Here is a 13858-nt window from a genome sequence, read left to right as displayed (position 1 = left end):
TTCTTAGAATTTTGATAGCTTTCCGTGTTCTGTGTGGATCTTCTGTCTTTCAGTTCCAAATTCTCCACGTCTTGGGCCTAAGGTAGAAACTGTTGCGCAACTAATTATCATTGCCAATGATGATGCATTTGGAACTCTTCAGCTCTCAGCACCAATTGTCCGAGTGGCAGAAAATCATGTTGGACCCATTATCAATGTGACTAGAACAGGAGGAGCATTTGCAGATGTCTCTGTGAAGTTTAAAGCTGTGCCAATAACTGCAATAGCTGGTAAGAAAAGACATCTAAAAAGCAGTACATACAGAGGGACGTAAACACAGAGGGACATGTATCCTTGAGTAACACAGCCTCTCAAAGTTGCAATTAGGATAATCAACTAGAAAACTAGAAATACTCATGTATCTTTTTCAAGGGACAAATCTAGAGTCTTTTTTTTTTTTTGGGGATGGAGTCTCGCTTGATTTTACAATTTTTTTATTTTTATTTTTATTTTATTATACTTTAAGTTTTAGGGTACATGTGCACAATGTGCAGGTTAGTTACATATGTATACATGTGCCATGCTGGTGTGCTGCACCCATTAACTCATCATTTAGCATTAGGTATATCTCCTAAAGCTATCCCTCCCCCCTCCCCCCACCCCACAACAGTCCCCAGAGTGTGATGTTCCCCTTTCTGTGTCCATGTGTTCTCATTGTTCTCTTCCCACCTATGAGTGAGAATATGCAGTGTTTGGTTTTTTGTTCTTGCGATAGTTTACTGAGAATGATGATTTCCAATTTCATCCGTGTCCCTACAAAGGACATGAACTCATCATTTTTTATGGCTGCATAGTATTCCATGGTGTATATGTGCCACATTTTCTTAATCCAGTCTATCATTGTTGGACATTTGGGTTGGTTCCAAGTCTTTGCTATTGTGAATAGTGCCGCAATAAACATACGTGTGCATGTGTCTTTATGGCTGCATGATTTATAGTCCTTTGGGTATATACTCAGTAATGGGATGGCTGGGTCAGATGGTATTTCTGGTTCTAGATCCCTGAGGAATCGCCACACTGACTTCCACAATGGTTGAACTAGTTTACAGTCCCACCAACAGTGTAAAAGTGTTCCTATTTCTCCACATCCTCTCCAGCACCTGTTGTTTCCTGACTTTTTAATGGTTGCCGTTCTAACTGGTGTGAGATGGTATCTCATTGTGGTTTTGATTTGCATTTCTCTGACGGCCAGTGATGATGAGCATTTTTTCATGTGTTTTTTGGCTGCATAAATGTCTTCTTTTGAGAAGTGTCTGTTCATGTCCTTCGCCCACTTTTTGATGGGATTGTTTGTTTTTTTTCTTGTAAATTTGTTTGAGTTCATTGTAGATTCTGGATATTAGCCGTTTGTCAGATGAGTAGGTTGCAAAAATTTTCTCCCATTTTGTAAGTTGCCTGTTCACTCTGATGGTAGTTTCTTTTGCTGTGCAGAAGCTCTTTAGTTTAATTAGATCCCATTTGTCAATTTTGTCTTTTGTTGCCATTGCTTTTGGTGTTTTAGACATGAAGTCCTTGCCCATGCCTATGTCCTGAATGGTAATGCCTAGGCTTTCTTCTAGGGTTTTTATGGTTTTAGGTCTAACGTTTAAGTCTTTAATCCATCTTGAATTAATTTTTGTATAAGGTGTAAGGAAGGGATCCAGATTCAGCTTTCTACATATGGCTAGCCAGTTTTTCTGAATGGGCAAAAACTAGAAGCATTCCCTTTGAAAACTGGCACAAGACAGGGATGCCGTCTCTCACCACTCGTATTCAACATAGTGTTGGAAGTTCTGGCCAGGGCAATTAGGCAGGAGAAGGAAATAAAGGGTATTCAATTAGGAAAAGAGGAAGTCAAATTGTCCCTGTTTGCAGATGAATGATTGTATATCTAGAAAATCCCATTGTCTCAGCCCAAAATCTCCTTAAGCTGATAAGCAACTTCAGCAAAGTCTCAGGATACAAAATCAATGTACAGAAATCACAAGCACTCTTATACACCAATAACAGACAAACAGAGAGCCAAATCATGAGTGAACTCCCATTCACAATTGCTTCAAAGAGAATAAAATACCTAGGAATCCAACTTACAAGGGATGTGAAGGACCTCTTCAAGGAGAACTACAAACCACTGCTCAATGAAATAAAAGAGGATACAAACAAGTGGAAGAACATTCCATGCTCATGGGTAGGAAGAATCAATATCGTGAAAATGGCCATACTGCTCAAGGTAATTTATAGATTCAATGCCATCCCCATCAAGCTACCAATGACTTTCTTCACAGAATTGGAAAAAACTACTTTAAAGTTCATATGGAACCAAAAAAGAGCCCGCATCGCCAAGTCAATCCTAAGCCAAAAGAACAAAGCTGGGCATCACGCTACCTGACCTCAAACTATACTACAAGGCTACAGTAACCAAAACAGCATGGTACTGGTACCAAAACAGAGATACAGATCAATGGAACAGAACAGAGCCCTCAGAAACAACGCTGCATATCTACAACTATCTGATCTTTGACAAACCTGAGAAAAACATGCAATGGGGAAAGGATTCCCTATTTAATAAATGGTGCTGGGAAAACTGGCTAGCCATATGTTGATTTTACAATTTTGTTTTGTTTTGTTTTGAGATGGAGTCTTGCTCTGTCACCCAGGGTGGAGTGCAGTGGTGTGATCTTGGCTCACTGCAATGTCCGCCTCCCGGGTTCAAGATTCTCCTGCCTCAGCCTTCCGGGTAGCTGGGACTACAAGCATGTGCCACCATGCCCAGCTAATTTTTGTATTTTTTAGTAGAGATGGGATTTTACCATGTTGGCCAGGATGGTCTCGATCTCTTGACCTCATGATCCGCCCACCTTGGCCTCCCAAAGTGCTGATAGAGTTTTTATATATTTATGGCACTGAACTTGTAGACTTTGCAAAAAGTTTTGGCCAAATTATCTATGAATTTGAAAGCTATGATGACCAAAATATGCACAAATCAATGAAAAGTAAACTGAGGAAAACACTGGTTTTCTCTGAGTGTACTCCTCATTTTTGAAAGGGATTCACTTGTAAATGACTACTGAGGAATGCAGGGAAAATGGGCAGCTACATGCTTTCAGTGCTTGGCAACAGCCTTGTCTCTGGATCCCTTTATCTTCTTGCTTATTTATTTGTGAAGAGCAAGGAAGAGGCAACAGTTAGTATTAACTATTTTATATATACGAAAATGACTTCATTGCCAGATGTATATATAAGAAGACTGCCTACTTTGATAGTGCCGTCCCAGCATCCAGAGGGAGATTTGCCTGAGAACTATTCAATTTGAATCTTTCTAGTGTGCTTTCAGAGGAGCAGGAATGTGAATGGATGGGATACTGTGCTTGATTTTAAAAAATAAATCATCTGGCCATAATACTTGCTTGAAAAGACAATAAACCAGGCCCATCTAATACCTAACTGGTGTAGGCTGGGGTAGCTCCTAGGAATACCTGGCTGCCTGTAGAGGGCCTCACACACTGACAGATGGTGGGGATTGGTTAGTGTTCTAAGACATTAGTCCTCAGTCTTCACATGAAGCGCCCCTCCTTTCCCCACCCACCTTTTTTTTTTTTTTTTCTCTCCTGCCATCCTGAGCAGTACTCAGTAGCGACTTTCAATCTATGCAAGAAAGTCTTTTCATGTCCAGCTGTATGATTGATGATGCTAGCGTTCCCATATCTGTGCAGTGGTATAATTTATCTTTCCAGTGGCATTACAATTCTAGTTCTGTTCTTTTTTCTAAAAGTACACATTTTTTTCTTGTAGTTAAGGGGGCCTATCTTGTAATGAATGATTCTCTATTTATATAAATAGACCAAATAGATATACATCTTTCTGAAAGTGAAGGAATGAACTTGAGCACCCCTAGGAAGTCTTTTTCGTTATTTTGTGACATTATCAAACCCATTTTTCTACTGAGAGGCATAAAAGTCTTCTTGCTTAGAATAAATGTAGTCAATATCCTCAAAAAAGTATTTCCAAGTAGATCCATAAAGTTTGTTACCTGATAGTTTTTCCCTAGTATATGGAATGTTTTGATCATATTTTAGAAGTCTTAACATTTTACTTTTGGTCTTTTCAGGTGAAGATTATAGTATAGCTTCATCAGATGTGGTCTTGCTAGAAGGGGAAACCAGTAAAGCCGTGCCAATATATGTCATTAATGATATCTATCCTGAACTGGAAGAATCTTTTCTTGTGCAACTGATGAATGAAACAACAGGAGGAGCCAGACTAGGGGCTTTAACAGAGGCAGTCATTATTATTGAGGCCTCTGATGACCCCTATGGATTATTTGGTATGAAGACTAATTTGTGTCTCTCTTTGACTTGTCTGTATGTATAGATCATAGATAATGATCTTTTCTTTACTTTTGGAGACTCAGAATTGATCTGATCATGTTTTCTTTCTTAACCTGCTGTTACTGACATATGGGACATCTGTACACAGTCATTGGCAGTCGTTTGTGATTGTTTAAAAAAGAAATTAAATCAATCTCTTAGCGTATGTGGAGAAGTCACGAACTATTGGCTTTAGGGTGTGACCTGGCTCCTGTATGTGTTTTGTGAGTCTTAGGCAATTCTTTAGAAAAATAATTTAATTTATAGAAATTTACACAAAAATTTGGATTTCTGGGCTTTCTTGATAAATAGGAAATGTGGCAATATCAAGTTCCCTTTCCTGCATAACATCAGTCATGGGAACCAAATAGCAACTGCCCCTCTGGAGCAGGCTTGCACTGTGCAATCGGCTTCTGTGCTCACTGGACCTGTCACTCATGTCTGGTATAGACTTGAGCCCTATGGGCTTTGTGCTTTCTACTTCTATCACAGTGAAAAATAATTTGGAAATTTTGGCAGAGCAGACCAATTTGTATCACAGCATGTTACTCTGGTTTTTGTGGGTTATAGCAACTTAGATTGCTTAGGGGGGAAGAGAATCCACTATAGGATGGTGCTTGGTTAACTGTTATCTCTGTTTCACTTTGTATTTGAAATGAACTCTGCTCTGTCTACCCTTCAGGTGTTCAGATTACTAAACTTATTGTAGAGGAACCTGAGTTTAACTCAGTGAAGGTAAACCTGCCAATAATTCGAAATTCTGGGACACTCGGCAATGTTACTGTTCAGTGGGTTGCCACCATTAATGGACAGCTTGCTACTGGCGACCTGCGAGTTGTCTCAGGTAATGTGACCTTTGCCCCTGGGGAAACCATTCAAACCTTGTTGTTAGAGGTCCTGGCTGACGACGTTCCGGAGATTGAAGAGGTGAGAGGACTGGCTAGTATAGAATGACACTGTAAATCATACCGTATCTGTAGTGACTAGAACAGATGGCCGTTGTGACATTTTGGAGAGGATGTCAAATAAATTATTCCTGCAAGAATGTTCAAACTATGCTAGTGTGAAAGTGATCCTTACAGTTGACAAAAGCAGGAATATTCTAGAAATAGATTGTATACATATGCCAGTTTACTACTATAAGACTTTTTTGTACAATTCCTTGCATTGTTCAACATTTTGGTTAAAAGGTTAAATACATATATATATATGTATATACACATATATATGTCTGAATTTATAATACATTTGTTCTGTATAAACTCTTTTTTCTTTTCTTTTTTTTTTTTTGAGATGGAGTTTTACGCTTGTCGCCCAGGCTGGAGGGCAGTGGCATGATCTCGGCTCACTGCAACCTATGCTTCCTAGGTTTAAGGGATTCTCCTGCCTCAGCCTTCCGAGTAGCTGGGATTACAGGTGCATGCCACCATGCCCGGCTGATTTTTGTATTTTTAATAGAAACGGAGTTTCACAGTGTTGGCTAGGCTGGTCTTGAACTCCTGACCTCAGGTGATCCACCTGCCTCAGCCTCCCAAAGTGCTGGGATTACAAGCATGAGCCAGCGTGCCCAGCCTGTTCTGTATAAACTCTTAACTTATATTTATACTCCCTTTTGGCTTGGGTGTGAGCCAGTCAATCTTAAGTATTATTGTGGTTTTTCATTCATTCATTCATTCACTTATTCTTCAACCATTGTTGAGAACTTACTATATGAAAAATACCATGCGAGATGCATCTTCTTGATATTTCCTTTTCCTGATGAAGCAGCAAGGTAGCAAATATAAGTACAGTATCAGTGGAAAAGTTAATCACTAACATACATTGGCTGAAGATAATTTTATTGTATGAAATTCAAGTATTAACATTTAGATCTCATAAAATTACTTTTGATAGCATTTATTCTTTAATAGTATAAAATTTTATAGAAGTTCATAAAATTTATTTTGAATGCTAATTGTGCCACTTTTCACTTCTAAAATATTAGATATTCATTAGCACATAAAAAACATTTCTGTTTTTTTTCTCTCTAAATTTAGGTGGCATTACAGTATGTTTTTGTTTTAAATTTTGTCAAATAATTTTATTTAAGATAATGTGGGAAATAAAGCATAGTATATTAACGCTCCATTAAAATGTATATTTCAGATTTTTTTTTAAAAAAGGTATAGGACGTAAAAGTCCTATTATTGAAATGGTAAACATAAACAGGGATATTAAAATTGAGTCACATGATTATATAACAATATTAAGGAGTTTAAACAGCCTGTATGTCTTATATATAACTAGGTTCTATTATTAAATGTTGATGATGGGTTATTCTGTTACATGCTGGGTTTGTAAGTGTAATTGGGGGAGTTTCTTTTAGTCCATTTATATTTCATTCCATTTTGTTCTTGTACTTGTATGTATATGTTTGATTTTTTTCCCTTGAATCATTTTTATTCTAATTTCAGAACTGTGATGCTGTTAAGGAAGTTTTCACTGTATTTTTAGGTTATCCAAGTGCAACTAACTGATGCCTCTGGTGGAGGTACTATTGGGTTAGATCGAATTGCAAATATTATTATTCCTGCCAATGATAATCCTTATGGTACAGTAGCCTTTGCTCAGACGGTTTATCGTGTTCAAGAGCCTCTGGAAAGAAGTTCCTGTGCTAATATAACTGTCAGGCGAAGGTATATGAGATAGCTACTTGCCTCTGTGGGAGTGATGAGAATTGTGGGGTGGTGGGGAAGGATCCATTGCACAGTTAAATCATTTAGGTTTTGTGTTTTTTTCTGTGCCATAAATTATTTTATAGGTTATTTTAATGTGTTAACTGAATTATGCTTATTAGTATAAAGGGCCTTTCATTTATCATACTTATTGTTAGTGAAATGGGTAATAAATTTTACATCACTGGGCTCTCTAACCCCAGAAATGCATTGCTCTAATCTGTAATTTGTTACAATTAGTACTTAAATATAACTGGCTTTTAAATTAAAGAACATTTATATGATGTATGAAGGAGCTGATTTCTAGGTCTGTTTTTTCTTGCTTTTTTTTTTTCTTTTTTTGTGAGGCAGCATTGGGCTCACTGAGCTCCTTCAGAAATAGAAAACAGGATCTTGGGAATTTGTGACAAGTACAGTCATCTCTCTGGTATCCACAGGGGATTGATTGCAGGGTCCTTGGATATAACAAAATCCATGGATGCTCCCCTTTAATATAAAGTGGTGTAAAATATAAAATTTGCATATAACCTACGCACAGCCATCCATATACTTTAAATCATCTCTGGATTACTTATAATACCTAATACAATGTAAATGCTATGTAAATAGTTGCTATACTGGACTGGTTTTTAAAGTTTGTATTTTTTAAATTTTTTTTTTCTGAATATTTTTGATCTGCGGTCTTGAATCCACAGATGTAGAACCTGTGGATAGGGAGGGCTGACTGTTACTACATTTCCTCAAAATGTAGTCATGTTTGTTATCATTGTTACTTTGTTTCCGTTAAGTATAGCAATAAAAATTAACTTTGTAATTTTGTTTTGAAACCCTGAATTTGCATACCTTGGAAAATATTTTCATAGCTTGGTTAAAAATAAGTGTTGTTTGATTGAAAATTAGCAAGGTTTCCTCACAGGAGAAAACAAAATGTTGGGAGACAAGTGTAATTAAGAAACAGGATTGTGTTTGTACTATGACTTTAAACATTTTTTTAAAAAACTAAAGACCACAGTCAGCATTCCTCTTCTCTATTTGTAATTACTTTGAGTGCTTAACCTGTCTTTTAATTGTCACTCCACATTTTAGCGGAGGGCACTTTGGTCGGCTGTTGTTGTTCTACAGTACTTCCGACATTGATGTAGTGGCTCTGGCAATGGAGGAAGGTCAAGATTTACTGTCCTACTATGAATCTCCAATTCAAGGGGTGCCTGACCCACTTTGGAGAACTTGGATGAATGTCTCTGCCGTGGGGGAGCCCCTGTATACCTGTGCCACTTTGTGCCTTAAGGAACAAGCTTGCTCAGCGTTTTCATTTTTCAGTGCTTCTGAGGCTCCCCAGTGTTTCTGGATGACATCATGGATCAGCCCAGCTGTCAACAATTCAGACTTCTGGACCTACAGGAAAAACATGACCAGGGTAGCATCTCTTTTTAGTGGTCAGGCTGTGGCTGGGAGTGACTATGAGCCTGTGACAAGGCAATGGGCCATAATGCAGGAAGGTGATGAATTCGCAAATCTCACAGTGTCTATTCTTCCTGATGATTTCCCAGAGATGGATGAGAGTTTTCTAATTTCTCTCCTTGAAGTTCACCTCATGAACATTTCAGCCAGTTTGAAAAATCAGCCAACCATAGGACAGCCAAATATTTCTACAGTTGTCATAGCACTAAATGGTGATGCCTTTGGAGTGTTTGTGATCTACAGTATTAGTCCCAATACTTCCGAAGATGGCTTATTTGTTGAAGTTCAGGAGCAGCCCCAAACCTTGGTGGAGCTGACGATACACAGGACAGGGGGCAGCTTAGGTCAAGTGGCAGTCGAATGGCGTGTTGTTGGTGGAACAGCTACTGAAGGTTTAGATTTTATAGGTGCTGGAGAGATTCTGACCTTTGCTGAAGGTGAGCAATGGTTCTAAATGAATTTCAGTTGCCCTGGTAAAGTCATCATAGTCCATTTTTATGATAAAATTTATAAGAATTCTTACTGTGTACATTCTTGTTAATATACAGAAATGTAGTTTGGCTTTAGAAAAAAATAGAAGTTAATTGGCTTGTTAATGGTTGACATGACATACATAGACTGACATGACTGTACATATATATCTTTTTAGTTTAAAAAATAGATTTTCCGGGAATATGTGAATTTTATCCCTTTATGTTTGATAGTAGTGTCTTTGACAAAGCACAGAGGAAACTATAAGGCAAGTTCTAATTTTGTAAGGGAAATTTTAATAATGACCCATGTGCTTACAACCATACATGTTGGTAAGAAGCAGTGGTAGCTAGGAAAATGAGTATTAATTGATAAACATTTTCATATGCACTAGACAAATCAGGAAATATCATCAGAGAAAATTATTTGTAAGTAAAAGTAGCATAAACTTTGGTGACTGCATTTATGTTACATTAATCCTAATGATAAATTTATAATACTGTTCCTACACTTGAGATCACTATTGTAAATTTTCATAAACAATATACTGATATTTTACATGATCAGCTAATTAGAATTAGGATCAGATTGAGTGGTTCTTTTTCAGGACTGGTTGACTCGTGTGCTATTTAAAATTGGGAAAGTTAGTATGTTTAAAATAGTTTTCTCTGGGTGTGGGAAAGCTATCTTTATTGAGATTATTGATTACATCCTCATTTGGGCAGTTATATATTCCACAAAATTTTAAAAAACATAGTGCTTTTCTGGTTGAAAAAGTAATGTATACTCTAAAAACCTCAAAATATACAACAAAATGCAGGAAAGAAACTTTGTTCATAATTCTATATTTTAGAACAATCCATTGTATTTGTTGTTTAACTTTTTAAGGCATATACTTTTTTTTGGAAACTAATTAGAGGTCATGGTACATATGTAATACGCTTTTTGAAACATATAATAATCATTATGTTTTAGAGTAAATTTTTTTTTTTTTTTTTTTTTTGAGACGGAGTCTCGCTCTGTCGCCCAGGCTGGAGTGCAGTGGCGCAATCTCGGCTCACTGCAAGCTCCGCCTCCCGGGTTCACGCCATTCTCCTGCCTCAGCCTCCCGAGTAGCTGGGACTACAGGCGCCCGCTATAGAGTAAATTTTAAAAATTGTATAGAATATTTTTATTATGGTTATTTTCTAGTCAGTGATTTGAGGATTTAGTGGGATATGATATGCTTGACGGAAGATGGGAACAGGTTAGTAATTGGTAACTTTTCTATTTCAAAAGGAATAATGAAAATGTGACGAGGAGGGAGTGGAAATGAAAATATAAAGTTGGATTTTTCCAGTGGTTATGTTAACTACAAAGAAAGTTATATATAAAGAAATAGCATTATATAAATTACCATTACCATGAATTATAACCTTAGCATCACACAAAATGGACTCTATTTTATAGCTATTGCTAACTTAGATTCTTAGATAATGCAGACTCTCTTAAAGCAATCTTGACACTGCTGTATTGATGAAAATGCAGCAGGGTCACAAAAGAGAGAACATGCATTTAATCTCCTTTCTCCTTTTCCCTGCCTTTTCTTTTCCCACTCCTTCATTGTCTCTCCAGAAAGTGGGGAGAAAATAAATAGGGGACACCTTAGGCTGAACGGCAGAAAGTATTGGATTTAGGGACATGCTGTGGTGCCCTATCTACTAGATCAAATTGCAAAGTAGATTGCTTGGACTTTTGTTGCTGTCACTTGTCCCTTTGAGTTCCTCTTTTGTTTTCTTCCTTCATTGCACTACTTCCTGGAGACTGGTACTTGATGCTGTCATCTCATCGAGTTACTCAAAGATGCATCTCATTTAGGCTGGTTCTTTTGCTCAGAATTTGACATCCCTTTTTAGTTCCTCATTTTGACCACGATTCCCTAAGTGTTCCTGGTTTTTCAGGAAGGTATTGTGTTGATATCTGATTAAAATTATCACAGTAATGCCAGAATGAGAATGAGACTCCACTTTCCTAAAGGGAGTTGTTTCTAAACAGGACATCTTTGAAGCTCTTTTCCTAGCTAGGTCACTGTTCTTGGCTAACAACCAGGAAGTAAAGCCATGATTCTTTGAAACAATTCTACCTTTTAACTTTCCCATAATTCAAAATGTCCTTCTCCACAATCTGCCTTCATTAATGAAATTTTACAGTGTTTGATATGTGAAAAGATATATATATATATATATAATTAAAATTTGCTTATGTTGCCCATGATATGGAACTGTTATAATTCACTGATATTTTTATTTAACTTTTAAACATAGAAATTATTTTGGGCCTTTCTGAGTTCTCTGTGTTGGTGATTTTGTTGCTTTGGTTTTTATTCCATTGATGTTTTTATAGGTGAAACCAAAAAGACAATCATTTTAACCATCTTGGATGACTCTGAACCAGAGGATGACGAAAGTATCATAGTTAGTTTGGTGTACACTGAAGGTGGAAGTAGAATTTTGCCAAGCTCCGACACTGTTAGAGTGAACATTTTGGCCAATGACAATGTGGCAGGAATTGTTAGCTTTCAGACAGCTTCCAGATCTGTCATAGGTCATGAAGGTGGGTTCCTTTTTTTGTTAAGCATATTCATTTTCTTTTCTATGGATGTTGTCTTTTGTCTAGTTCTTTAAAACTTGATATTTTTTCCCTTTCATTATTTTGTTGAACTGTGTGTGTGTTAATCTGCATAGAACTTCTTTGGGAGAAGGCTTTATAATGAACTGTTTAGCCAGATTTAGGAGCCTTGCAAACCAATACCATGTTCTAGCTTGCCATTCTCTACTGGTATGATTTTAAGAAAGTTAAACCTGAAATGCTTAGTTTTCCCATTTGTTAAATGATTCAAAATATTACTTCATAGGTTTCTTTGTGAGGATTAAATGAGCTAATAAAGGTAAAGTGCTTAGCATAGTTCCTGGCAAGTATAGTGTATGCTCAAGGGTAGCTGTTGGTATCAAACAGTGAAACATTGGCAACCGGTTAAAAACAAGTAATAGTTTGTAATCAGTGAATATTTTAGCCTGGATTTTATATTGTGTTTGTATATTTTATGAACAAAGTGCCAAACCTTATAAAATGTCTTTTTTCCCTTAAAAAACAGTAATTTTCTTGAATTCTTACTTAATATTTTACATCATATGTAGGGTTTTGCATAGATGGGCTAATTTTTGTGTGTTTAAAACATAACAGTGTTTTTGTCTTCGAGTAAGCCTGTTTTGGGGTAAATAGGTATTGGTAGCCTGTGTTTCATTACATAGTTTATCTGGAATTAAAAAAATAATTTTACCTTGAATAGTTAATAAATGAAAAGGGTATAGATTATGTACTTGGACATCTATTTAATAGATGAGAAAACAAATTGAGACATAGAGAGATTAAAAGACTTGACAGTGTCAGATGGTTAGTGGCTGTGCCAGAAACAGAATGTATTTTACTGTATTACCTTTTCCCTTACTGTACTTCCAACTTGCAAGTTTATTTATCCATGCAAATATTCGAGCCATTTTCAGTACTCTACTTTTATTAACGGTTTGGAATTGCATGTTGTCATAGCAGTAATGAGTAAAAGTGAATAATTCCATAAATCTAACCTAAAGACAGATCATCAACTATCAAAAAGTTATTTGTAACATAATACAGAGTTACTGCAGGAATAGTTAATAATAATGACAACAGTAACACTTACGGAGTGTTTTCTGTGTGGCAGACACTCCACCTTCATTATTTCACTTAAGTTTAACAGCAGTCCTATGATATAGGTATAATTGTATACACCAGATTTTCATACAAGGAAACTGAATTTGAGAGAGACTAAATAGCAACAATTATTCAGTGGTAGTGCTTATGCCCAGCTGTGTCAAATCCAAAACCCGTGCTATATAGGGCACCTAGTGAGGAGAGACTTTGTTTTGCTTGAACTCGCGTCTGCTGCAGAACCTGGCAATGCAGGGACTTTTGGTAAATATTTGAAGTTATTTGACTTGGAAGCATAATGAATTTGAGTAGCAGTGCCTGTGTGAGGGAAGGAAATTAGTGAGAGAACCTGACTCTGTTTCAGGTTAAAGATGGACATTGGTTAAAGATGATAGCTGAAATCTGGAAAATGAATATGATGACTTTTGTGGACAGAGGAAAAAAAGCAAATTATCGGAATGGAACCATGAAGAACATCAGACTAAGGTGCTGGGAAAGAAAAATTACCTGAGAGGAGAGAGAAGCCTTTGCTGGAGAGGCAGGGAGAAACCAGGGAGAGAGTGTGTTTTCAATCAGTTACACTGATTACTCAGTAATCAGTGAGTAATCAGTAATCAGTGTGTCTCATACTAACATGGCCAAAAAGGGGAGTTAGATCTCAAATGGGCCAAATAAAACAGTGGCAATGGTAGATGAATTTTAAAGGAGTATTGGGGATAGGAAGCAAATATCTAAGGATGACAAACGTAGAGGTCTTCAGGGGTTCCTCCTCAATGTGGCTTTCAGGAGGCTGCCTGTTCAGTGTTTGCTTCTGGTCTGTGACAAGAGGATTGGAAACTCTTTTAACAATTTCACTTTGCTGTGATATCCAAAAGCAGTATCTATGGGCTGGTATTTTGTATGTCTTTTTCGTTTGTGTTAGTTTTTTGCTATTTAACTTATCTAGTCATTTATTTTATTCTGTTTTATAAGAGGGTCAGCCTCTAATGGATTAAGGCAAACAAAACAAAACACAAAGCCCTGTCCTTCACAGCATGAAGTTTTGAGAAGCACTGCTTATTGGCTATGACAGCAAGGAGAGGAGAAGCATTGGATAGAACA

At 36.9% G+C, this 13858-nt stretch overlaps 1 protein-coding gene across 10 annotated transcripts in view; it reads left to right on the top strand.

Moving 5' to 3' along the window:
* Nucleotides 1–13858, top strand: part of ADGRV1 (adhesion G protein-coupled receptor V1) — a 606362-nt gene that overhangs the window by 124336 nt on the left and 468168 nt on the right. For all 10 annotated transcript variants that reach the window (XR_010156862.1, XM_063810270.1, XM_063810268.1 and 7 more), the window contains 6 exons: nucleotides 54–269; nucleotides 4127–4342; nucleotides 5068–5312; nucleotides 6879–7060; nucleotides 8186–8997; nucleotides 11414–11623. Coding sequence is in view for 9 of the 10 variants with exons in the window: in XM_063810270.1 (XP_063666340.1) it covers nucleotides 54–269; nucleotides 4127–4342; nucleotides 5068–5312; nucleotides 6879–7060; nucleotides 8186–8997; nucleotides 11414–11623 (1881 nt within the window). In the remaining variant the exon portion in view is untranslated. The remainder of the gene's footprint in view (nucleotides 1–53; nucleotides 270–4126; nucleotides 4343–5067; nucleotides 5313–6878; nucleotides 7061–8185; nucleotides 8998–11413; nucleotides 11624–13858) is intronic.

The sequence above is a fragment of the Pan troglodytes genome, chromosome 4 (genome assembly GCF_028858775.2).
Source record: "Pan troglodytes isolate AG18354 chromosome 4, NHGRI_mPanTro3-v2.0_pri, whole genome shotgun sequence".
Taxonomy (NCBI): domain Eukaryota; kingdom Metazoa; phylum Chordata; class Mammalia; order Primates; family Hominidae; genus Pan; species Pan troglodytes.
This window is presented reverse-complemented; position numbering and strand designations above follow the sequence as displayed.